Genomic DNA, 27,634 nt, shown 5'->3' with positions numbered 1-27,634 from the left:
AAGGCAAAGAGTGGCAGAGTGACACAGAAGTAGGCATGGAGCAGTGTTTTTGAAACGCTTAGCTCCAGAATACAGTTTCTTTCTCTTTTCCTTTTTTAATATTAAGAGTTATAAAGTCGCATTTTATTAACACACAGCCCTGGTTACTCATGGAGTTACACTACAAACCCCTTAGTAAGTCAACTAGTCTTTCCTCATGCTAGTATAAGGTTTCACCATACACTGCATTTTCAATATTTTGTCCAGCTGAGTTACAATGGAAGAAATGAACATTCTGCTCAATTTTCAGCCTTCTGAAAATATCTACCAAGCCTGGGAGGTGTATGGCCTCCCAGCAGTGATCCCCAAACACCCTGGTCCCAAACTAGGGGAAATAGGTTGTAATTTGTTTCTCCACATGATGTCTCTTCATACCTCACCCTTTTTCTCAGATCATTTGTCAAGGGTTCACTGATCTCTTCTTGTTAGTTACAGGGGCCACAACAAGACAGAAAAAGAATGTTTGACCAAGCATATAATGTCATGAGTCATGGGTTTAATTTAGTTCCACCAGAATCTCAATGTGACCTTGAAAGCTTCTAACACAGTAAATCAGAGCAGAGGGTGTCTAGCAAATCCCGGCGGACCAGCGCTAACTCCACCGGCTCTGCTCCGGCGGGCGCCCCGCCTGTGACAAGCCCATTACCGAGGCATCTCGGTGTTCGAGCCCTCTCTCGAAGCAAACCGCCCGCGGGGCTCGGTTACCGAGGAGGGAGCTATGGCCGGAGCAGCTCCCTTTGGAGGCACCGGAGCCCGGGTCCGGGTCCTGCCGGCCCCGCAGGTGGGTCCCGCAGGGTGGGAGGTGAGCCGGGGGGGGGGGGGGGGGGGGGGCGGGGGCCGAGTCCCCCGGCCCCCCATAGAGGAGCAAACTCCACCCCGGGCCGTGTCAGTCGTCACGCCGGGGTGTGCCGGGCGGCGGGAGCGGGCCGCGGGAGAGGAGGGGGCCGGGGCGGGGGGCGGACCGCCGGGGCGCGGGCTCCTCCGCTGCTCCTCCCGCCGCCGCTCCAGTGCCGGCGGGGCTGCGGGGCTGGACCCGCCGCCGAGCATCCTGCGGCCGCGGGGCCTCGCTGCGCTCCCCGCCGGGGCAGGAGGCGGTGGCAGGTGTCCCAGGCCGGGCAGCCCGGGAACCCTCCGGAGCGCCCGCCCCGCGGCGGTCCCCGCAGCTTAGCGGGTTCCTCCCTCCCCGCTCCCCTCCGACAGTCGGGGGCTGCCGGTGGCGGCGGCCGCAGGACCCGTCGGTCCCCTGCTTGCCCCCTCACCAGCGCCACCGCGGGAGCGAAGGGGAGACCTGAGAGCCCCGGGCGAGCCGCGGGAGAAGATTATGGCAAGGTGACCGGGAAGCGGAGCCGCCTGGCCGGAGCCCTCCCGTCCCCCGGCGGAGCGGAGAGCGCGGAGCCGCGCGGCTCCCCCGGCCGAAGCCGCTGATCGCCGGCAGCCTCCGGGGCCCGTGGCCGAGCGGAGCGGCCTCCAGCCCTGCCCCAGGTTTGTAAGCTCTTCTTTCCTAGGCGAGACCCCGGGGAACGCGCGGTCCTGCTCTCGGAGCCGCGCCCGGGGGCGCGGGCAACTGCCCCGGGGGACCGGGGACGCAGCAGCGGCAGCCTTGCGGGGGTACCCGCCGCCTCCCGTGTCTTCAGCCCGGCTCGTCTGGCCCCGCCGATGGTGGGGGCCGCCCGGCGTCCTGCCGCCCCCTCGGTGGCACCGCCGGCACCTGGCCGGGCCCCGGCGTCCGCGCTGCGGGTCCGCTGCCGGGGCTCGGACCGGGACCCCGCCGGCGGCAGCCCTCGACCCCCGCCTACCCCCGGCCCGGGCGGGACCGCGGGGCGCTCCGCGGGCTCGGCGCCAGGGGACGGCAGGTCCTGCTAAAGCCCCGAGCGCCAGGAGCCTCTGGCTCACTTGGGGACTCGCCTGCTTGCAGACACCCCCCGACGGTAAAAGGGCCTGCTTGCAGCAGGGCTGGCGGGAGGCAAAGCCCCGGGGAGGGCGGTGGGGGCAGCGACCCCCGCTCCGTGCGCCGGGCCGGGCTGAGCGGCCGCGGGCTCCGCTCCCTGCTCCGCTCCCGGCCCCGCCGGCAAAACGCCGGTCCTGCCCTGGGCCATGGCCAGCCGCTCCGGTAGCACCGCTCATTATTTCACAGCCTCCGCCAGCTAAGCTCAGTGGCTCAGTACTGCTCTTTTTTTTTTTTTTTTTTTTTTTTTTAATTAATCGTAAAACGTGGCGAGGCCGGCCACTGCCACTTGTAGTTCCTAAAGCGGGCTCTTTGGAGGGCGAGGCGTTAAAAATAGACCCGTATGCCTTATTTCAGCGAGTAATTCATGTAAGAAGTGGATTACTTTCATTGTTTCTACTAAACAGAGAACACACCAATAATTAACAGGTTAATCCTAACTGAGATTATTTAAATCCAGAAATATTTTTAGGACATTGCCCTTTGGGGAAATAAAGGGAGTGTGCTAATAGTGAAAAGTATGTGTTTATATTTGGAGTAACAACAATACAGAAATTAAAGAGAATTAAGAAACACATCAAAAGTCTCCATCCCATTTCTGTTATTAACTCCTCCATTTCACATTACTGTGCAGCACTTCTGAGCGTAAGCAGTCCAAGTTTTAAAGTGTTCTTCCTTTTGAAGACCTGACATTTAAAATGGATGGATTTCTGAGCCTTTCTATTCAAACTAACCCATCTAGCTAACAGGTAAAGTGCTGCACAAAGCGTAACTGTGCTCCATTTATAAATACTATTTGCTTAAGCAACCCCCAAGAAGGCCAAAATATTTAAACATTCACATTTCTACTAGTCCCAGTGATGTGCTACTGTTGTTCTCAATGCATGCATGATGTCCTGGGACTAAATTACAAGGTTTTAAGTTTAAACAATTTTTAAAAGGTTGTTTGGCTTAAAAATGTCCTATGTGATTTGAACACATTGAAAGGAAAAAACGACTTAAACTTTTCATCTGAAATTGGGATATTATTTTCAGCTTCCGAAATAAATGGAAAGTTTTATTTTGTTACTGCATAGGGAGTGTGCTTTTTAAATAGTGTTATTTTTTTGAACGTTTTCAGATGCAATTTGCATTATTTTGAATGGGCTTACTGAGTATAGACATAGTACTTGCACACATTTGCTTAGTTAATGAAGATGTCCATTTTGGTTGTGGTTTGGGAATGTAGAGAACCCTTAAACAGTAAAGGCAATAAAAACACCCTGATAAAATCAGATTACCCACCCTTTGTTACAGTATCCTAGATCTCAACAGTCTTAATAGGAAGATTTTAAGTGCTTGTTAATTGACTGTTTAGTTAATTTCTCTAAGTTATCCAACACTTAATTTTGAATATACATATACAAATTATTATTCTGCTTTGGTTATCTGTGAGCTGATACATATTAATGTACAGTTCTGTTATTTATATGAAATCTGAAGATGTGAAATTAGTTTACAAAGCAGATTGTTTATTTTTCTGATAGTGAATCTTTTTTGTTTTGAACTTTTGTAAAACTAATTGTGAATCCACATCAAGGCTCTTAAAATCAAACCCAAATCTTTCCAACATTGTAAATTATGGACAAGTGTACTCTGGGAAAAGAATACTTTTGCAATTAATTCTGATAAACAGTAAAGCATCAACAAATTTCTCAATTTAGAATCTTAGGTTGGCTATCAAAAGTAAGTTCTACTTTAGTTAAATATTTTCTCCCTTGTTTTTTTCATTATAAAATAATTCACCTTTTAAAAGCCAGAAAAAGATAGAAGGGTTCATGTAGCAAGTACGATACCATCTCTGCACGACACAGAGAAGAATACATTAAGCTTTGCTCCATATACAACATTTTGACATTAAAGATCTACAAGAATGAAGATGACATGTCATTCCCCCATTCTGCTTTCAGATAGCAAGGCAACGGAAGGGTTAACTCTAGAAAAATTAATTATACACAATCCCAGAACAATAGTAGTTGGCAGAGGGGAGGAGGGGTGAATTGAATAGTGGTGGAAGCCTGTTAGATGCAGTGAGGAAAACTCCCATTGACTACGGCATGGCCAGCGTTTCACCCGAAGCGTGGATTTCTGTAGTGCAGGGCCGACACACCAAGGAGACCCAAGGTTAATTTTATGATGAAGCAAACATGTTACATCTGACACCTGTATGTCCTAAGTTACATTCAAAAGAGCTGCTCTACAAGAAAATCTCCCAAACTAGTTTCTTGTGAAAGAGAACTCTAAGAATTCAGATTGCTTGCTTGCCAGATTTCTCTGCTTTGGAATAAAATAAAGACTTTATTAGAAGTAATAAAGTTTTCAGCTTTCATGAATGGGAATGTGGCCCCTTTCCCAAAAATGAAATGCCCTGAAGCCAAAGCAGTTTTCATGAAATTAAGATCCTTGATATATCAAGGATATTTAGACAGATTTTTTGGTTCTGGCAGTTCAGGATTTCTGTGTGCTGGATAAAATCATGTCAGAGATTTGAGTTTAATTCAGCTAATCTTTTCTTCCCAACAGCTCAACATTCTCTACTTTGGAGGCTCTTTCTTTTCCTTTTGACGATAAAGATGAGAAAAAAGTGGATATTGGAAGATTTTCATTTTATCTTTTTTGGTGTGCTCTGTCTCCTTTTCATAGATGGTGGTAAACTAGAACAAGTGAAACGTAAGTAGACTTCAAACAAAACTGTCACATTGAACCAAATTTGACATTTGCCTTCTATTTGACAGATGTGGTTCAGAAAAGATCTTCAAGCAAGAATGTCCTAAACTGTGGAACTGCATTCAAAACCTTCTAACATTCTTCCTCCTTCTAATCCTACATTCAGTAGAATCAGGTCACACCCGCGTTTGGGGCACATTTTCCTAAAGCTGTACAGGTTTCATTGCATCATAAAGAACATAACACATCAATTGGAGACTCTGTTTTATTTCAAATATCCTGAATCAAAAGAGTGCTTAATTCCATTTTAGTGACCTCTGTAAACATCTGACGGATTATCTGGATTTTTTCCCATGTGTAAGACTATTGTGCTGAAGTTTTCAGCTAGTGTAAAGCTCGTCCAAGACTGTTCTGTTGTGTTCCAAAAACAACCTCATATGAACTGGATTAGATACATCCTTTGAGAAAATTAAGAGTCTAAGCACTGTCAAAAACTTGATGAGAAGAACTAAAAAAAAATACATAAACAAAGGGACTATTTCTACAAAGCCTGTCACCCGTGGGAGATGTTAACACATTTCAGAAAGCACTGCAAGGAGGAGTAACTTCCCAAATAAGTCTAGAAGTTACTGACTGCTGCAGCCTTGTTACGAGCTCTCTGGAATGCTCTCCCCACCTGCACAGGCTGGGTTTTGGCCTTCTTACGAAAGACGTTATTTGCCCTTGAGAAGTAGTTAAAATTTCCAGCCTCAGTATCAGCAGCTTCTGCTTCTAAGGAAGTAGTTAAAAAAACAAAACAAAAAAAGAGCAAGTTCCAAAAAGGCCACCTTCTCCACTGAATTTACTCACAAGAAAACAATGTGCAGGTATCCCTGTTCAAAGAAAGCACAGTGGAGAAATTATCAAACTCCAGACATCTGCTTTTTGAGATCCTGCATTTCATTTGTCATGCTTTTGTATGAAGTGAAAGCAGATCACTTCACAGTTACTACTAATAATCCCTACCTCTTGCTACCTTCTTTTAGCCCAGTAAATGTGAAGGGTGTCCCTTGCTTGGATTATCACTTGGAGGACAAGTATTTTGTTTGATACTCTGAAGTATCATCTATACTGAGGGTAATGAATTAAGCTGAATTTGGATATCATTAAGATAACAGGAAGGAATTCTCTCACGGAGACACATGAGAAACACTCTTATTGAAGAGATTTGAGTTTTCAATGTGAAACCATAATGTGACAGGGAGAGACAGGGCAATAATGTCTGATAGGGAGATGGGTATCTGCAAAACTGCACCTGCAAGATCAGAAGTGCTTAATGAACAGAAAGATATTAAAATATTTTGAATGCTGATGCATATGTAAGACAGCACAAATTGTTCTGAAATACTAGGACAAACTTATTTTTTATTTGGTTGTTAAAATATGAAGATACTGAATATTCAATGTAAAGACAGTGCATTGATCTTCCTTCTGCAGTTAGAATCTCTCTGCTGTACAACCTGGGATTTTCCTGAGTCGAGCCAATTGATTTGGTTTTGCAGTGAAAAGGTTTTGTTTTCTATAAACCTGTCTGAGCAATTAAGCACTTCAATTTTGTTACCTAAACAGGATTGTAGCATGTGTTTTTGCAGGTGAAAGGATAACACCTGGTATGAAAGCCATTTCATCATCTATTTCAGGAGCTGCAATTTTGAAAAGATGAGAAGCCATGTCATTTATTTTGGTTTGGGAGGTTAGAACAGCACATGAAATAAGGGCATTTCTCTTGTGTGATTCTCCAGGGAAAGAAAAAATAGTAATTTTTTACAAAATTTTATGTACCATCCACAAACATAGTTTGCAGAAAACACTGCACGCCTAAAACCACTTTGTGAGTATGGAATGGGAACACTGATTCATAGCTCTTTCAATTCTTCACTGTTTTACAGATTCAGATACATATTGTGTGTTTCAAGATAAGAAGTATCGTGTAGGAGAAAGATGGCATCCTTATCTAGAACCCTACGGCCTTGTTTACTGCGTTAATTGTCTTTGCTCAGAGGTAGGACTGCTGAGTTATTGATCCTACAACTTCTACTTGCTTAATTCACTACAATCCTTTCTGTTGTATCTACAATTTGGCAAAGCCCAAACCTGTTTTCACTAGTGGGTCCTGATCACGCTGCAGGAAATAGTGGCAGATGATCCTAGTAAAGGGAAAATATTAACAGAGAAGGCCTATACTAGCAAAAAATACTTGCAAAGGGTAGACAGAAAAGCTCCTTAACTAGCCAGAAGCTTTGTCAATGCTGAGCATTACATCTTGAATAACTGGACCCCACTACCTAAATACAATCCTTGCAGTGCCATCAATATGGAGGATTAGGCTGAATTGGGTAGTGTTTTGATCTATGTACAGTGCCCACATCTTCGGAGGCATTTCCCCAGTCAAAGCATCTGCTGCTCTAAAGTGCTGAAGAACAGGCTTGGATATCACCATTGGTAGAAATCTATGAAAGAATAATGTGATGATGAAAAATGCAAAAAGAGTATGGGGAGCAGAAAGAATTGGGCAGGATGTGAAAGGACACGTCCTTGGCTATCATCAGTCAAATCCTGCTAGGAAGACACAGTAGTCATAGAACCCCTAAGTATGTCACATACAGCTGGGGGGGGGCACAGGAAAATGAGGGCCGAGTATGTCCCTTGGAGTACGTGAAAATGACTAAACAGTAAGGGATCTTAATCACTAACATATGAGGCACTCCAGATGCTGAGTTCTGTCTGCTGTATTTAACACAGAATAAAGTTTTCTTGGCTATTTTCCCCCCTGCAAGTGTAAAATATTGGGCCCCTGTGCAGTATTTGCTCTGAGGGATCTGCTACTACAATTTAGTGCAGAGATGCACAAACAGTAGTCCCACAAGCTTGGCTTTATCTCAGATCTGTGCAACAGAATGCATCTGTAAGAGAAAAAGCAACGTAGTAGGAAGAAAACAAAAAGTCCCTGATGATAGCAAAAAGGAGTTTCTACTAATTTTTGCTGATCTGTATGCAAAGTTGAAAACTCCCTCAGAGTCCATGCGTCGCAAAACACTCATTAGACTGCCAGAAGGCTGTCTTGGGTGGGAATGAAATTCACTGGAAACCCTGGAGATCTGGATACAAATAATTGCTCAGTGAGTTTTAGGAAGATGTTAGACAGATTGGAGGGATGGGAAAAGGCATGGAACACTCCTCTAGAGAACTGCAGTGCCGTGATCCAGGCATACCCACACACTGTGAGGCTCCAACAAGTGGAGTGTATTTTATTGCTTTCCTTTGCACATGGGCATGGAAGACCAGAGTGACAGTTCAGGGAAGCAAGGTTAGTAAAGAAGGAAACTGCTTGTGCTAATTATCAATACATGCAGCTCAGAAGTGGTTCTGGACTCTTCCATGTTCACTCAGTTTTACCTTTGTTGTACCATGAGGGTGCAAAATGTAACTTGGGGTTATTTCAGCAGTGAGGATGCTGGGGGATCTCTGGGATGTGACTCTTGTTGCCTGGAAGGAAGACTCCAAATAACAACTGCAGCATACAGCCATTCATTTGAGCTTTGTACTGGCCAAAAGAAATGCCCTCAGAACACTGACCTACAGTAAATGCTCCAGAACATCAGGAAACTCTATAATTTTAACAAAATTAAGGCTAGATAAAGCAATAGAAAACATGCCATGACATAGCACGAGCACAGACCTTATACCAAATATTACAGCATAAAAAATAAAACTAGAATGTGCCACAGACAGCAAACAAGGGAGACCCAAGTGTAAGCCCGCTATGAATTCCCTGGCAGTAAATCAGTTAGGCGAAGGATATGTACAGAATCTGAAGTAGCAACCTACTCCCTCACACTGCAGAGAAAAGCAAAAAAATCCCCAGGGGTCTTCATCAGCAGTGTGATCAAAATTTCTTTGCTGGCCTCAAAACATCATGATCCATATGATCTCCACACAAAACAAGTCCTATCAGCCAGGCAACAGACCGAAATCTCTGCTCCATCTCTAAATCAGTCCGTCCATCCATCCCTCCCAACACACACACTTCTGATGTTTAAGAAAAAGGCGAGACAAATTAACCAACTAAACAGAGACCAAATTATTCAGCCTGGGATTAAAAAAAAAAAAGCCTTCCTGTTTTTGTGTGTATGTAGTATTGTATTTTTACAAGTTATAATTTACATACTGAAACCAAAATAAAGCTAAACATAATTCAGTGTTCTCACCCTGTTCTCCCTTTCTTTTACAACTCCTCCTCTCCCTCCCAATACACAGTGGAGACTGTTGACGGTTACTGTCAGGTAAATTGGAGCGCTCACAATTTGTCAGATCATTATTTTACTCTCTGAAATACAGCAGCTTTTTTCTTGTGTTCATAGTCAGATCTGTAGACTTCAGGGGCTAAAATGAATGCTCTCCACAGTTTGCACAGATAACGCAGCTCAGGAAGAGAGATGCTCTGTTACTCTTTAGGTACCTGATGCAGAAATGCTAACCGTGGCCCTGACTTAGAGAGGCCTACAGGAGTTTAAGTCCTACTCCAGTCAGTAGGGCTTGGTCTCCCAAATACCACTGTGAATCTAAGCATAAGATCAGTCTTACCAAGCACAAGATCAGTCAAAACAGTTTTGTCCTGCTGCAAACAGTGGAGTACTACAGCAGCACTGAGGAGAGAAGTAGGCCTGCAGAATTTCTGTCACAGCTGATCATGCACAGAAAGTAAACAGGCACCTCAGGAGATGTCACAGGACTGATAATTAAAAAGAGAGGGAGGCCATGGAACAGGTCAAGTAAGCAACATGGAGCCAGGCCAGCAGGCAGCGCCAGCCTTTCTTCTATGGTAGTACTTTATAGGCTCTCAGATGATGTTCTGGGCAAGGAGCTGTGCAGACTAGTGATAGTCCCTATCCTGCAAAGAGTCTACAGCCTAAAATTTGCTCCTCCCCTATAAAATTAGTGTATTTAATTTCAGTCATCATTGGAAACAGATGGTGATATCACTTTTAGTGTCTCTTTCCCAAAGCAGATGCACAAATGTAGTTTGTGGGTAGTAATGATCTAACAGTATGATTCCAGCCTGTGGTCTGCAGATATTTAGGAGTCAATGGATTATTTTGAAAGAGATGGCTAGAAAAGCCTACACAGATGCTATCTAAGGAAGTCTGCACCTCCACTGGAAACATTTCAGTGCTCCAGAAGGCATATGAAAATGAAGTGGGTTTATTCCTGACACCACCTAAAACTACAGTCATAGCATAGTATCAGTGTTCATGATGAAAGATCTTTCTTGCTATAAACATGAGCAACTCGGAGCTAAATTAGGAGAATGAATTATAGATGGGAAATGGGAATTTGAAATGGATAGTCTTCTGGTTACAGACACTGGAGAATGAAAATTCCCTGTGTTTTAATTATAAATCAAACTTAGATGTGGTCAACTAGAATATTATGTTAATAACATGAATAATGAACACTATTCCCAAGACTTGCTCGTATTTCTTAGAAAAATGGCTACTTACCAACTGGTGTTTTTTGTCTACTGGGGAACCCATAAAATGAAAACAAAAGACTCTCCACAGTTTTCAGGAACAATTACAGACACTATTGTCTCTTGCAGTCTTGAACTAATCCTCAGTAGGGGATATCTCAGAGACCTACCATTCATTATCCATGTCTTAGTTTTGGAAATGCAGTTCCTAAGCATACTCTGCTCAAAAGAAAAACACAAATGAAGATTGTTGTAATCCATTTTTAGGCACTTCCTCTGATTTTAAGGTTTGTATGGATTTCTGCTACATTCTGACCTCCAGCATAAATTCAGAGGCAGTGAAAGTAGTCTGGGCTTACCCCAGTGTAACTGAAATCAGAATGTTGTAAAAAGGCATTTGTTTTTAAAACATGTAGATGCAGAATAGAGAACACATCAATTGGTAAAGACAGCCCATTTCATTAAAGTATTGTATTATATTCTACCTGCAGAATGGAAATGTACTGTGCAGCAGAATAAGATGCCCAAGTCTACACTGTCCTTCCCCTGTGCATGTACCACAGCTGTGCTGCCCACGATGCCCAGGTAATTCCTGTTCATGACATACAGTCCTTTCTGAAATAGTTATTTAATATGCTGTGTAACAGCAAAATTAAATGTCTGTGCTGGAAAACTTCTGTGAATTAAACATCCTTCTATCCATTTAGGTCATGAGACGCTTGTCCTACAGTAAGTTACAGTATTTCCTAGGGTGGTTTCTTTTTAGGAAATCAGAAGTATAGATGTGGGAAGGGATCAGGTAAGCTACCAAGTCCACCCAGTCCCCTACAATCCAGGCAGAAGGTAGCAGAAGTTTCACTGATGAGGTCCATGAACTATCCGCTCCCCACTCCTTTCCTTATCTCTAAACTCCATCACAATAAAATCCCATCCCACAAACTTCCTAGGTTTCTGCTTTTGGTGCTTTTCATGAGAGCAGGCTAAAATACATGGTTATTTGCGATGGTTCTCTGTTAACAAGCAATTCAAAATTGCTGTGGCAAATGTGCATTTGTATAGTATCACTGTACAACCAGTCTGGTAACATTTGCCTTTTACATCTCAAATCCAGGCATAGCTTCATAATTGGTAGAGACTGTTGTAAATCATAGAAGCAGTGCTGTAGAAGTTTATGACTATATAAATCCAATTGGATACTGTATAGTAAATTCCTGAGACTGTACATTTATTATATGCTCATTATTAAGAGCCACTGTATGAAAGAGACTAAGCAGGATCTTTCACGAGGCTGTTACAACATTCCCGACATGGCCTAATGGCTGGTAGATTTGACTGGAACTTTTCCCTAAATGTCTGTCTTAGTGGCACCCCTCATTTTCACTTATAAAAGAGTATTCATGCAGCATCACAGAAAGGGGTTTTATTTGACTTTCTCCAGAGTGTTTCATTGTCTGAGGAAAACAGCTGTTCCCTGACCAAAACCTGTGAGCAGGAGGCAGTACGCAATGGTGGAGGGACATGAGTGCACAAGTCAGTTTGCTGTTCAGCTGGGATTGGAGTGCATTCATTGCACTTACTGGAGAATAAATGGCATGCACCCATCAACTTTTGGTAGGATTCGTCTGTCCTGACAATTATATACATCTGTCTATCAGATATGTATATCAATATCTAATCTCAGTATCTAGAGTCCTTTCTTATCAGTGATGAGGAAGAAGCATTTCAAGAGCATAACTCATCTGATGCCACTCTTCTTGTGTCCTGGGATGAGATTCACCCTATCCAACTTTAGATCTAGCACTCTGGCATCTAGTTGATGGTAGAGTTTTATCTATGATGGTCTAATACATAGGAAAAAAAGTTTGTAAGGTAGTACGCTTTGTCTGACCAACTAGTACTGTTAGATTAAGCGGTAAGATGCTGGGAATATGAACCCCTTTTCTGTTCTCAGATCAAAAGAAGGACTGGTGTGCCGGTGTGCCCCAAATCTAGTCTGTTTTTCCAGCTAATCTAAACTTCAGTTGGCAAGGGAATCATCTAGATACCCTTTATGGCTGTTGGAAACTCGCTGTCCCCAGAGGGTGATTCATCCTGTTACCCAGAATGAGAAGAATTTTTCCCTGGAGATGCCTGTCTCTCCTCACTGATTACTGAGGGAGCACAGGCAAATAGCTTATGCTAGATGCTTACTTTTTTGACAGCTTAAGTTAAACCACAGAAATCCCACTCTCAGCATGTAATTGGCATTTGGGGTCAGGAACTTTTTTTTTTTTTTAATATCTCTGTACAGTATTTAGTATAGAACATAAATGCTTCTAGATCGACTGTTTTTGCTTCAAGAGCTCTTTGGCAGTGAACTGTTTGCTTTTTTCTGTTCATGAGGCTGTAAATGTCGTGATACCTATCAAGGTTTTAAAAGATTCTACAACGACCTAGTAAGGAAGAGTAAGGGCCCCTGTAAACTCTCAAATCCTTCTTATCAAATTAAGTTCTTGCTAGTTGTCAGCTAGAATTTTGTACTGTGTGTTTAAACTGATAAATCCAGAAAATTATCAGAATGAGCCTTTCCTGAATTGTGATCCATTGTCTTGCCTTAACTGCTCCTAAAACCTATCTACAGCCTATCTGCTACATATGATGGGCCATTAGATTGCTAGCTGGGCAGCATCTCATTAAAAATGAGAGTCCCACTAAGGTCTATTTTTTCTCTAATTGAATCTGTAATTCAGATAGATCTGCACCAATGTTAGGCAAAAGAGGACCAGGAATCTCCTGTGATTTCAGGGGTTATGTGCTTTTTGCAGCAATTATGCATATCATATTTGGTGCTCTATCTTCAGTGGTAATGTTCATGCCTGATCTGAATAGGAATCTCAAGCATTCCTGCACATCTTATGTGTCTGGCATACAATGTCTTTTGTGCATCATCCCATGATATGCAGGAAATTCACTTCTCTGGTTTCCCTGGCTATTTTTTAATGGAACATGCCAGAGCTCTGGCCATTAGCCATCCATTCCAATTACTCTCATAAATGCTCATTATATTCTGTCACGTATGTTCCCCCTCAGTTTCTCAAGCTGCATTTTAGAAATGAGTAGTGCTAGTCAAGTGACTTTGGGCTCTTCCTCCTGCTTTCTGCAGGCTTTGTAGAGTGTAACTGCCCAAATAACTGTCTCCTTTATTTAATGAAGCAGAGGTAATGCCAGGAGGCAGCAACTTTCATTGGAAACTGAACTTCATAACTACCTAAGTGGAGGAGCTGTTGAAGGGATTCCTTTGAGAAAAGTTGGCACTGCTCTCCCCTTGGAATTAATGTCTCCTGCATCCATAGTGACACTGGACTTGCTGACACAAAGAGATGCAGTGTTTGTATCCTGTCTCCCTGGCACCAGCCACCATGAATCTTAAGTAGTTGTCAGACATATGTTATGAAGCATCTTCTACTTTCCACCAGTGGTTCAATCCTACCAGCTTCTACAACAGACTCACTGCTAACTTTTTTGGGTTTTTAAACCTATTCTTTCTAGCAATGGCAAAATCCAGACCTCATGTCTTGTACAGAACTAGATATTACTCCCTTTTGCAGCTCTGAAAAGTATTTTACTATCTGAATTAGATTCTTATCATCATACATATGTAACCAAAAATACTAGGTTCACATTCATTATGACTCTTTTTACACATTAGTGAGACCCAAAAGGACATCACAAGCTTCTGAGCTTGAACTCCATCCTTCCACCATCAGAGGAGAGGTGATTTATAGAGTCAGGGAGAGAATTCACCATCGTTTTTAGAGCTGGATCTGCTCTTGAGCTAGAGTGGGCTTCAGACCTCCTGCCTCCTGCCATGAAAATAAACTTCACGTAGAAGTTCTTCAAGCATTTAGCTGCAGCTGTCTTTTATGGCACTACTACGGACAGTGCCTTTGTAACGAATATTTATTGTAGGCTGTATTATTTCTATATGGAACAATTGCAAATCAAAGCATTTAGAGTCTAGTTAAAGATCTGAAATTTTTGAGTACGCTCTGGAATATGTAAATCTAAGATGGGGGAAGCTTACATCAGAAGCAAAAATGCACAATTGCAGAATTTAGAAAGGGTTTCCATATTCCACTTGCTGGTTTGATTTCTCAGCAGATAAGGCTGCACGCTGATGTATGAATCAGCCCATCTGGCTCCAGTATTTTTTAAGCTTGCTGCCCTGACTAAACACACTGGCTTCCAAGAACGTTCATGATTAGTAACACATTTAAGTTTAAGCTCCTTTGGTACTATGATTTTTCTGTACCAAATTCAAACCACTTTTCTGATGTACTTTTCTTTGTTCTTTAGATATTGAAATAACAACAAAATGCCAGGTGGTACCTATATATATGGCTGGACTAAATACAAAGATGGACCAGATCAGGTATCTTACAGTAGTGGTCTGGGAACATCACCTAAAAATAAATGAGGCCATGTTTGCACAGTAGACTGCAGCATGACTTAGTAATACTTGTATCTTTGCACTAGCTATTTTAGATCCTGGAAGCATCCTAGTTAGGACAATGCAGAACTCACTGCACTAGAAAACTTGCTGAAGAAGCAGGAAAAATGCGCCTGCAGTGAGCTCTGTGCTACCTTTTCTGAATTCCTTCCAGTAACTGAGCCAGTCCAGGTAACACCCTGCACTCTGTAGTGTAGATATTCTTAAAGAGTCAGCCTTGCAAGATGCTGAGTATGTACACCACCTCTTGACCTGATACACATGGATGTGTAAACACAGAAGCCTATGTATAATACAGTGCATCTTGCACTGAATTACAAACAAAATCTTCAACCTGGGCAGTTGAAATGCTCTGGTGGAATGATTTTTCACTGCAAAATGCACATACAATAAACTATTTGGTGAAGAGGTGTTGGGTTCTACCCAGCTCATGCAGCAGAGCTCCCAGGCCTCTCAGTCCTAGTCTTCTCACCCTCCCATTCAGAAAAATCCAATCTATTTCACAAATATTTGTGGGATGAAGACATATTGTGCCCAATTATTCCATTCTCTATACAGTTCTTGTTGCTACCACCTACGCTTCTCGTATCACTAAGTGAGAAACTCATGGCCCAAATCTCACTGAAGTTACAGGGAGTTTTAATTGCCTCAAATAGATGGGTGTGAGGCCTGAGTAGGCAAGAGAAAAAATCATACGAATATGGTAATATTAAGAGATGTTCAGGTGGTCTCTTACTGAGCAGGTATTGGTTTCCAAGCTGTTAGTAAAAGAACAGTTGTTACTTCTCATATAAAACATATCTCTGTTGACTGATGCTACACCTCTGAAATTCAAGTCAGAAACACTTCATATCCTGAATTTCAGACTGAAAACAGACTAGAATTTTTATGCGTAACCTGACAAAGGGCGTATCATCCTTCTAAAAGCTGTGCCCGAACCAATACACATGGTTCAAACACCTAAGTATTTCAGGAGAATTTGGAGATGGATCCAGACTTTACATAAGACTTGCAAAACTTCAGAACTCTCCACTGTCTGAAATATCAGATCTCTGCCCTACCATGAAAGATCTTCAAGGTTCTCAACCCTGACAAATTGCAAATGCAGGAACCCTTTTCCTTTCTGTGTGTTAATCTGTCCCTCTGTTGCCTAAGTCCCCAGGCAGCAGAATTTCTTCATGAACTGTGCTGCCAATATACTCACTTTCCATCTTACCCCATAAAAAAGATTTGAGACCATTGGTCATGCAGCAGTATAAACAATCTCTGAGCTTGTGATTTCCTTTCTCGTATATAATGGTGAAAGGATTAAGGAAGAAGGCCACTGGGAGATTCGCATGAGAAGAACGATATGCAGACAGAATTCCTTTCTTTCATGATTCTTCTTCTGAAATTTGAATTTGACAGCCACAAATATTATAGCTACTGAAAGTTGATACATGCTGTATTTTGAGACAATAGTAAAAAAAGGCATCTTACAAAAGTGCCTCCTAAAGGCCTAGATGTAGTCTGTGAGGTGAAAACAACAGGGCAGTAACAGCTATAATTTTATGAAAGACTTGATAAATTACGGATAAATCTTACAAAATCCATCACTTGTGGAAAACAACAACAGCCTGTAAGTGATTTTGATACTGAATTCTTAGTCCCCTACACACAGCTGATGGGAGCACTGTGCTTGACACATGTAGGGCACTCTAGCTATCAGGGATTGAGGAACGGTAGAGGACAATCTCTGTGTACAAAGTCATTGATTGAGAATGGTCAAATCTTGGCACAAAATGATGCAAAAAAATCTAAGGCAGCACAAGCATCAGTAAAGTTAGATATTGAAAGTACAACATTATAATAACTGGGGTTCCCTTCACACACCTCTTTTGTAGCCATTAACAATTAGCATTGGAGGAGTTAAAATATCTGACCCACATGTCACCTACAAAATCTGATCTATCAGTGACAGCATAGTGTACCACATGTACAACTGAAAGTCTCTGGAAGAGTCTCCATACAAAACACAGTGCTAAAAAAGTGAGGAAAAAGAAAACTCAGTATGCAGGAAGAGATTTCTCTAGAATTATTTTTGGAATACAAGAGTGGGGAAATTTCAGAAATAATCAACATTAACAAATGAACTGCAAAGCTTGAAAGTCCTACTGGATTTATTGTTTGCTCATACAGCATTATCCACACTTCTGGAAGCAGCTGAATTGTCTGAGAGGTAATATAAAAAGCTAGACTCCTGAAAATCTTGACCAATTGAAACATTATCCATGCTTGTCTGAACTGTTTATCCAAAGAATCAAATCTATATATTCTGTAACCAATGCGTGGTATATAACAAGTTGATAACCAGCTTAGTATTTAGTCCTACAAGGATTGTCTTCCTGACACCAAGGAATAGACAGCTGGCACTTGAATAACAGTCCATTTACGGAAATACGAGTTTGGAACTATAGGCACATCTCAGAGTTTAGAAAAACTGACCACATTCTCCGCATCCTGCCCATTTTGTCACATGTCTGACATGATGAGCCTCAGTTCACAGAAGAAATTCTGCATACTCGGTTCCCCTTCATTGTTCACCTCCACCTTCCCTTGTTACTTTACCTCAGCATCTGAATCTCTTGAGCCCTTTAATCCATGCTGTTGCATTGCCTGCAGGCCCAGTAGCTATGCCTTCATTGCCCACCTCTGCACTTTTCAGATAATGAAAAAGAAATTAAAAATAACCTGTGACCCAAGCTCTTGGCAGTCATGGTACAGGAGACTGTGGAATAGGTATGCCACAGCAGCTGACAGTAATAACTGGAGAACTACTTACTATTGTTTATTTATAAGAATTTTTCCAGTCTGCAGAGGTACCATGGAATTACAGAGCCGTGCTTGTTTATGGTTACTCCACATACACAAACAAGGTGGATATTCATATCTGGAGTATGAAAGACTCACAGAATGTTACACAGCACCAGATATTAGTGAGATGCTCTGTTTTTTGTATAATCCCAACAATGGGTAGCTGTCAGATAGTTCAAATAAATTGTTTCTTTGGAAGTAGATTTGGTTTGGAAATATAATGATATAGGCATTCTTGGGAGATATCTAATTTTTTCCTATTGACATGCGCTCAGCTAATTCAGTTTGTTTTGTGATTTGCCTTTGTTACTAACTTCATAAGGAATGTTTGCTATCACAGCCAGATTGAGGTTATCACTTGTTTACATTCTGGCTTTTTGACCATAAAAATTCAAACAATGTATCTGAGGATCAGCATCTAAAATGCACTTAAAAAATATGTATCTTCCCACATGGATGGCAGAATTAGAACTTCCATTCTTTGGACTGACAGGATGGGATAGGATAGGATAGGATAGGATAGGATAGGATAGGATAGGATAGGATAGGATAGGATAGGATAGGATAGGATAGGATAGGATAGGATAGGATAGGATAGGATAGGATAGGATAGGATAGGATAGGATAGGATAGGATAGGATAGGATAGGATGCTCAGAATTTTTCCAAGAGAACTTCCAAGAGCTTCAAAGATGCTTCAGAGAGGATGCAAAATGCACCAAAGCTTCACTCAATTTGTTTCCTTGGCTGGGAGAGTGATTGGTAAATTCATATAATAGTTCAGCCTTAGAGCAGGAATTAAAATGGAGCAACCTAGAAAGTGTTTTATGACTCCTTCAGAGTTTTGCTGGGCAATTTTTTATGCCACTATAAAAGAAAACACAGGAAATTAAGCTGCAGAAAATATATTAAAATAATGTGAAGAGCTTGACTTTAGCCCTAGAAAGCTAAAAAACAACGAACAGCCTTTTGAATGTTTAAACTGAAACTACATCTTTGCCTTGAATCTGTATGAAAGTTCATACTGTCTAGATAAGGTGCTACTAGTTCCTTCAAGCAATGAATTTCATACACTTTCTACCGTCTGACCGTATTAAAGACTAGCTGTTACGATTAACTCCAAATTACCTTGGAGCTTTTAGAGCTTAACCTGGTCCTTGAAGTTATTTTAATGTAAAGCATTTTGTGGCTTAATATCTTTGACACCTGCACCTCTGAGAGGCACATATGGATTTTGTTTAGAGCTTGTGTTTGCAGTTTTTGGATAGTGCACAACTTTTCAATCCAAATCTATTGTCAGCCTCAGCGACTGCTTTAAAAATATCATCACTGCACTGTTTTTGTTGTTTTTTAAAGGGACCTTCACACATCATCTATGTTTCTTTAAATCATAGATTTATATATAAGTTGGATTGTGATGCATGACTGAGGGAAAAGGCTAAGTACAGATGGACTGAAGGCTGATCCACAGTCTACTGTAGTCAATCAACAGATTTTTATTAGCTTTGATAGTTTTTGGACTCAGCCTTCTATGAAAACAGATGCAGTTATTGACTGTGATATAGTCCCCTCTCTAGAAATGCTAAGGAGTATGGTAGAAATATGAGACAGAAGATGAAAGAGGAAACTGCCTTGACACTGTACCACAGAGAGTAGGTGTTTGGGCCAGGTTCCAAATCTATTTAGTTCAATGGACTTCAGATCAGACCTTGAGGTGACACGTTCATGTAGAGTGGAAACAAAAGTAGAGGGAAGAAATTAAGCAGAGAATTTTTTAATAGGAAAGAAATCCATTTGCTCTCTTATGTTGTGCTGTGATCCCCCAAGGACCTCCAGCCACAAAGGTTGTTTAATACTAGGTGATCCCTAGAAGATAACCTTGCACTGAAACAGTGTAATAGGTTTCCTCTATCTGAGGTTCCTGTATTCTCATGAGATGATGAATCAGGATTTAGTTCTGGTGATGAAGTAGCTCTAGAATGTTTGTGTTTTACCCTTCTTGATGTGATAGGGTCAAAAACATTTACCCTTTCAGCAGCTGGTGGGTTTGACCTTGCAACAGCCAGTTTGCAGTAGCAGTCTGTCCCACCATGTGCTGATGGCACTTAGGGCTCAGTTTCGCTGTCCTGCCCTAAAGCTGCACTAGGAGCAGGTCAGGAATATGTAGTAACTGAGTCGGCAGCACTAACAGGTTTCCTGCCTTTTTGAGGCAAATGTATGCAAGAGACATCCACAGATACTGAGGAAAGTTTGGTAAATTTCTGGAAAAAACAGAGCATGTGTTATCCCAGGCCACCATGACACTTGTGTTCCACAATTTCCCTTGCTGCCTATAATACAGAGATTCCCTGTCTTCTCTGTTTTCTTTATCCCCTCTGCATTTGGCCCCTCTCACCAAATAACCCCAGGGTAGCACACTCCTGCTAAGGTGGCCAAAATATGGTCACAGAATGTCTCCTGCACTGAAGGCCTTTTTGGGGAAGTGAACCACAGTGGCAGAATGAGGAAATCCAAATTGCCAGCTATATGTTTCTGGTACAGATGGATCAGAAGATAAGCATTAATTGGATCTTTGCATACAAAGCAAGCCTTCTGCTGTCACTGTACCTTAGTGTCACGGCAACTGCAGGAAAATAGGCAAGTGTTCTGTGTTACATAGAAGCACTGCTATTTGTGCATGAAATGCACTGCATAAACACAGAAGAATATTATTTATGTGATCTTTTTCCCATATAAACATGCGGATCTTTTTTTAAAGAATATTTTAAAAAATACAGTTTGGTTTGAACACATAGCATCAGGGATAGTTCAATCAACAGAGTTGTTCCAGACTTATTCAACATAACTATGATCAAAATCTTGCTGTCACCTTCCTAGCAAGCTGCATAATCTTTTTCTGCAGGATGCGTTCCTCACCTCTTTAAGTCTTAGGCTGCTCTGTTTTGAATTTGTAAGGATCAGAACATCAACACATATTTATTCCTCCATTCCAAATATGTGTCTCATACTGAATAGCTGCTTTTTATATATAATAATCATATTCCATTGGCTTATGTGTAGTAGAGGGAAGAGCCTAACATAGAGGATTTCTGCCTGGAGGCAGGCTTCTTTATCTTTTACTTGGAATGTTACTAGCACTTAGATTTTTCCAGGACTGGGAAGAGCTTTGGCTGAACCCCTTGGAACATAGACATGAAGGCAGCAGGGGTCAAAGGACTTTTTCAGAGCCCTGATTCCTTACGTGAAAGGAGGCTAGTTCAGATATTGTTCATCAGAGCAGCTCCAGGACTGTTCACATCTATATATGCTTATCTAGCTGTCAAAATGGCTGTTCCAGCAACAGGAAGAGGCACATATCATTTTAAAGCTGGAGAGAGGAGTTTAGCTCAGGTCCCCTTGCAAAGCAAATTTTGAAGTGATTAGATTTACTCACTTTCTGTCCTGTACATCAGGATGACAGAGGATTCAAACATGTTCCAACTGGCTGTGCAGTCAAAAGTAACTATAATAGTAAATTGCAGTCTCTTACTCTGGGCCTACTTCAGTTAAGATGGCAGATTGAAGTCTGTATCTTGCAGTCAGTAGGAGCTGCAAAGGAGCTTCAGATTCTCAAGTATTGTACACCTGACCTTGGTGACACAGGAAGATAAGTAATGTGAGTTAGTAGGCAGCAAACATGCACAAATACAAAGGAGAGTCCAAACCTGCTGCAATCCAGCATGATACTAATGTATTGCTTGCTGCTGCTTTCCCCATATACCAATGACACAGAGTGTTAATAGCATACACCATCAAGAATGAAGCACACCATTTGTCAGGACCTTCCTTTTAGTCTAGTTTTTCCTGCATGAGGTGCAAAAGCATTACCTGCTGAAGAGACATGTTTTAAACCAAAGCACAGTTCATGTGCTTTGAATTAAGTTTCAATATTGCTGCCCCAAAATTGAAATTAAAATGTTACACCTTGTTTACTTAAGAGTCCTAGTCTCCAGTTACTCACTGAGGAGTACTTCCCTCCAGAAGTCATTCCCTGGCTTCACTGGGACCCACTTGAAAGAAATGGAGTAATCTATACCGTGGTGTAAAAGATGCTCTTCACCACATCCAAGGTAGGACCTTAGGGTATATTGTTACCCTTAAAGTTTCAAAGATTCTGCACCAGGAATTGAAAAAAAAAAAATATCCACGAGTCAGTCCATTGTCACGGGTGTTTGGCAAAACAAGACAATAACTGGTTTTGCTTCTGCCAGTCCCAGCTCCACTTTCAGATAAAAGCTGAAAGTTGGAGTGGGAGGCACAGGTCCTATTCTGCATGTGTCTGGCTCAGGATAGAGCTGTTGCTATGAGTGACAGTACTCAGGCTCCTAATTTGGGGAGGTGTTGTCCCATACACAAACACAAAGTGAATTCCATCCTAAGACAGATTCACAACTCCTGTGGGTGACAGCCTGTTTCATGTTAAAACCACATTTCAGTGGTGGAGGAAAACAGCATTTTTTTACATTGTGGTTGGCCTTTGGCAACTGCAACCTGCATTCTGGGAGCAGCTGAAGAAAGCTGGAGAGGTAACAAGGTACATAACGTAAAGAAAGCTTCCAGCATCTTATCTGCCACTCTCTCCTCCATGTATTTCATGCTTCCAGCTCCTCGCATGAATTGCAGTCAGTGCAAGTTAGCATTTTATTCCACATTGCTGCCTGGATTTTTTTCAACCTACTTTGTAAATTGCAACTCCACCTGCAGGTTTTTATCCAGAAATGTAATTTTCTGCACATGAGTAAGTTATCCCATTACTGTTATTCCAGACTACTTCAGTTAGTATTTTGGGGCCTCCTAGAATTAATCCTTCACAGTGGAACCTGAAGTGTTAGCGTTTAACATTGCTATGAAAAACACCAGTAAAAAGACCTAATAAGCAAGAATCATCCCTGTATCTCTCTACTAACTTATGTGTACGTTACCCCAGAGAATGATTTTGCTTGTAGGGAAAAGAGCTGGACTCCATGAAGGAGGAGAATTAACAATATTTTTTTAACAAGGAGACCTAAGGGTATGTGCAACGCCTACCCAAGCGAACAGTTTTCCAAAAACAGACGTCAGGTAATCAAAGTGCTGCCTACTTGTGTTGGACAGTGTACCTAAGCTGATTCAGGTTTCATAAAATTTTCAATAAGCAAAACAGGAAGAAGTACTGTCATACGGTAGTCATGTTCCCTTTCGGCATTAGAAATACTCGTGGTCTGCACATTTCCAAGAATTGTGTTTTATTCTGACCTTTATAATTGCTCTTTATGTGTTGCTTCTGAATAGCTAATCTGCAATTCTTATGCCAATTTTAAATGTCAAGGCAAGTAATGTGGCCTCACATGATGTTATGTTACAACTTGGGGTGACCTGATTTCTGTACAGAAGCAGCATGTGAGACGACCTGTTAGCTGGTGTCCAAAGACAGTTTCCTGCACTGGGATACAGCCTAGAGAGCTTTGAAGTACCTGTTGCAACTAAACTGACTCTCCTAATTGTTTTCAGTAAGTAGCAAAACTCACTGGGAATACAAGTGAATATGCAGGAGAGATGTCAATGCAAACAGTTGTCCCAGAGTTATAGCAGAATTCAATTGCTTCTCTAGTGAATAGGGTTCCAAAACGAATCCTCAGTCTCTTGGTCTGTACATGCTTATGCTCAGAGTTGATTCAGAAAACATGTTTCATAAAATGCTCTCTGGATTCAAATTCATAATCTATCATCTGTCTACTTAAAAAGACCAGAGAGACTATCTGCAGAACAGTTCCCAGTATGGTAAGTTTCTTAAGACATTAGACCTCATGATTAATTTCATATTGTTTAGCACTTGATTGTTTTTATAAGGGTGGTTAATAAAACAGACCAACTGCAAAAACCAAGCCAGGCTGAGTGCCTAGTGTTTCTGCTTGATGTTAAAAGCCCATCTTTTTCAGTAAATGACACTAGGTGATTCTGAATGTTGCAGTTTAAAAATAGTTTCTAAGTCAGCAAGCCAAGAGTCTGTAGGATTTTTAAAAAATGATCTTTGCCAGATGTTCTGATACTAAAATAAGCAATAGTGAGAGTGTTAAGTACTAACAAGAATGGCCAGAATATGGTACAAGAAAGTATCTCAGAGAGATGCAATAAAACCCCACAGACCCTTGCTGAGGTGCTGTGCAGGGTCCTAACAGACCCTGCTGAGAAGTATGCAGCAGCGTGAACTTCGCCTACACACCCTCCTTGTCTAATCTCCATTTCGGGAGGACACTCAGTTACTACAACCTATTACTGGTTGTAGATCAGTAAAACTTGGCACAATGACTTTCAGAAAGCCAAGATGCTTGGTCTCATTGTCCAAAATGGTGAAGACCATCCAGAAGCAACTGATTTTCCTGTCTTGAAGGTCAGATGTGACATCATAAATACTTCACTGATTATCATGCCATGACTGTACTGATTCTGAGGGAGTTTTGCCAGTTTGTCAGGTAGCATCCTAAAATTGTTTGTTAGCAATTGTACCTGTACCTCTTGACTTTATCCAGAAGGATCCAAGTTGAAAACTTAATTGACTGTAGTAAGGCCTGGATCCTAAAGCCTTTCCTCAAGTAAGTCACCCTACACTAACATTTCCCAAAAGGCTAATTTGCTCATAGCCAGTTACTGCTTTTCACTCTCTGCACATAAATACTTTTACAGAAGTTACCACTGTTTCAAACACCAGGAACTGCCCACGGAATTTGTCTAAGCTATTCAAGGGATTAGTTGCAGATAACTGATGCTCTTCTGCTCCATATCCAAGTAAGGGTAAAGCATCTCAGGACCAAGCTTTTATAACAGTCCAGGAAGGAATAGCTGTAAACAGAAAAAGCTAAAAGATTGCATTTCCAAAAATGACTGTGATCCATGTGACACAGCATCTGTTTCTCCCAGGACACTGGAAAGCTCCCAAAGCCAGGAAGCCCTGGTCTACACCCATAGTATGGCTGCCTTCAAACCTTGGCCCTTGGAAACCTCAAGTCACGGGCAGACCGTCAGGAACCCAGGGAGGTTTCCATGAAAAAAACTGTGACTGGAGTAGATTCCACTGAACCACAGAATTTCCATAAAATGTCTGTGGATTATCAAATTAATATCTAACTCTATTTTGTCAGACTATCAGGAAAGCATTAGTGCTGCACTTCACACTAAGTTAGCATCCCTTCGTGGCAAACTTTTTGCCATACTGTTTCTTCACATGCTCCGTCAAATGGACTATATACAGTTCTATATCTACATGCAGTTCTAGTTCATAGTGAACTTTTATATTAGGGTGTATTACAAATCTGAATTAATACAGATCTTGTTTGTATAGATCAACAGTTCATCCTAGTACAAGCATCCGTCTCAAACACAATCTTTCAAGCATTCAAGCAAGCACCTAGGCTGTATTCTGAAGGAAACCTTTCTGTTGGCTTCACTGAGGCCAGGATTTACCTTGTGTGTATGGTACACCAGTGAAACAGCCTAGGTAGACAACAGAAGAGGGACAGAATCCTGTATTTGGAAGAGAGGAATGCTTGGATATAAGAATTCAAGCATAGCCACCATAGTTTCCAGTTGCTTTTTAAAAAATAATTGGTTTGAAGCCAGTTGGTAAAACTGGAAAGATTTCTTCAGCCAGGTTCAACCTTTAAAGCTAATTACAGGATAAGTTCAAATCTATAGCAAGTCACGTGAAGCCTGGGTTGCACATCTTAGCCCCCTGCCATTAAGTAATGCTAATGTTGGTGATAAATCAGTGCTATCCATATTGCTAACTCATGGGTCTATCTTGATCCCACTAAAATCGCAGGCAAATGTAAGCATGGCCTGTCAAATTCTATACTGCAGTCTGAGCTCTTAGAGAACAAATGCCAACCACAGAAACAAAGATGCATCCTTTTCGATTGGTGCTATAACATCCTTACCCTGTATGGTTTATATTGCTTCCACTGACATGCTATGAATGCCAGAAAGAAAAGCTCAGATTGAACCCAGTTAATTAAAAGGATTCACACAGATGGTTTGCCTGGTACTTTACAGAGGCAGCTAATTAAAGCAATGTTAGTCAGCACCATTAAAATGCCAGATAAGGCACCATTAAAATGCCAGATAAGGCTTTGGGAACAATCCCGTTTTGGAGGCAAGGTTTACAAATAGAGCTTTGAGCAATGCAGTATATTTGCAGTTAATTAATCTAATTCTAACATATCTTAACTAAGGCACAGAATAATGCATGCTGATATCTATATTAATGCCAAGATTTTTCAAAGTTCAAACCTGGCACTTATTAAGACAATCCACAAAGACTCTGATTTCACATTCTACAGGAGAATATGATATCATGAGGGAGTCTGAACTCCTCTAATTAGCCATGATTTAAAGAGCACTAGAAAAGAAACCAAGGCAGGTCCTAGTTGTAGAAAGTCAGTCACACACTAGCAAAGACAGAGAGAGAAAAATTGCACGAGACAGAAGTTATATTTGGACATGCAATATAAACAAAGCTTCCTTGCAGTTTTAGACAGATGCTGTGTTTGGAGAGGATCAGTCGTGCTCTCCAATATGCTGTCTCTGATATATGACTGTGTATATTTTTTTGCAATAACAGTAATGTGATCTTGATATGAAAACTTCTTCTAAGCCTTATTTTATGCAACCAAATAGCCCCATTCACTTAATGTGCTAAAAGATAATCATATGCACAGGTACGTGCAGTATAGGACCTAAACCATAGCCTTATTCCCTGTAATTGAAACCGACTTTTCTTATAATTATTTCATCAAATAAGGCTTCAAAATGTCAATAGAATTTCATCCCATATTCCAAAGATAGGCAGGTGTACATGCGTTTTGGGCTGCATGTTATGATTTAGCTGTTATAGGTCTAACTTCTGTGATCAACTTAAAAGAAGTATAGAAAACAATTACCTACTGCAACTCTCCACCATCATTTTTTGAGCAATAAAAATTTCACCATCTTCCTTCCATTACTTAGAAGCCACAATTTAAAGGCATTTGGTGATTTCACAGTGATCTGAGCAATGTGGCATATACAAAGGTAGATCTGCAGTAAAATTTACTTTCTTCGTCCAGTACTCTGAAGAGTCACAATGAGTCATTGAAGTATTGGTCTCTGCAAATGTCAGACCACAAGCCAAACACTGCTTTTGGACAGGCATCCCACAGGGGCACAGCAATGTCCTGCAGAGGCTGCATGAACAGGGCCTCATATCCTGACCAGAACCATCTGTGCTCTCTTTTCATTTCTCCTTTCATTTTCATTCTTTCTAGTTCTGCTGCTCTTCCAGTTGCCCAAGGGGCAAGGGGATAACTAAGGGTTTGGCAATATCTTTCTGCTTTCCATGAGAGGACTCTTGGAAGGCCCAAGATACTATTGGTGACATAAGTTTCAGGAAGTAGCACAGTCCTGAGAAGTGCCTCTTTATTCATGTTTTCCAATATTCGTGCCTAATGGGGCAGGAGTTTAATTTGTCACTTGACTTTTTTGCTGATGACTTTCGAAAGATGTGTCTTAATTAGAACATACATCTTGCCATTCCAGAATGTGTATTACTAGCAAACTGTACAGAAAGTGCTAAAAGCACTGCATTTCTGTGCCAAGCACAGGTGTTGTCAAAGCTCTGTACTATTTATAAGACTTTGGAAAGGTATCATTAGACACCCTTGATTGCACTGAAATAATGATGTATTTGGTGCTTCAAAGGAGGGAGAGCCAGTACCACGTCTGTCACTTAAAGAGAAATGGAATGTCAGGCAAGGAACCCTCAATGGCTAACTTCTCCTGCAGAATGTTCTTCACCGACCCACTAGACTCTCAAATACTGTAGTACATGCATGTTCCACAGTTTTGTCATTTACCATTAAAAATATTATTAAGATTTGATGGACCAATGTAATTAAATAGATGCTTTTATGGAAAACTCTGAATGTCAGTGTTTAATGCCAGTGCATGACAGCAGAAAACTGCTCTTTCACTTGAGCTCCCAGCTGAAAAATGTGCATTCGGTGGTGGCACAGTTTCATGAAAAAGCTCCCCAGGTTTATCTG

The 27,634-nt window shown here is 41.5% G+C and overlaps 1 protein-coding gene across 4 annotated transcripts in view; it reads left to right on the top strand.

The window, feature by feature from the left end:
• The first annotated feature begins 616 nt into the window (after positions 1-616).
• Positions 617-27,634, top strand: part of CHRDL1 (chordin like 1) — a 45,404-nt gene continuing 18,386 nt past the window's right edge. The window contains exons 1-4 of one of the 4 annotated variants that reach the window (XM_074835309.1): positions 617-820; positions 4,547-4,693; positions 6,619-6,731; positions 10,691-10,784. In XM_074835309.1, coding sequence (XP_074691410.1) covers positions 4,597-4,693; positions 6,619-6,731; positions 10,691-10,784 — 304 coding nt within the window. In that variant the 5' untranslated portion in view covers positions 617-820; positions 4,547-4,596. Of the gene's footprint in view, positions 821-1,106; positions 1,522-4,546; positions 4,694-6,618; positions 6,732-10,690; positions 10,785-27,634 lie in introns of those variants that run through there. The other 3 variants (XM_074835311.1, XM_074835312.1, XM_074835308.1) reach the window with 3 other exon arrangements.

This window comes from Strix aluco, chromosome 10 (assembly GCF_031877795.1).
Source record: "Strix aluco isolate bStrAlu1 chromosome 10, bStrAlu1.hap1, whole genome shotgun sequence".
NCBI classification, from domain to species: domain Eukaryota; kingdom Metazoa; phylum Chordata; class Aves; order Strigiformes; family Strigidae; genus Strix; species Strix aluco.
This window is presented reverse-complemented; position numbering and strand designations above follow the sequence as displayed.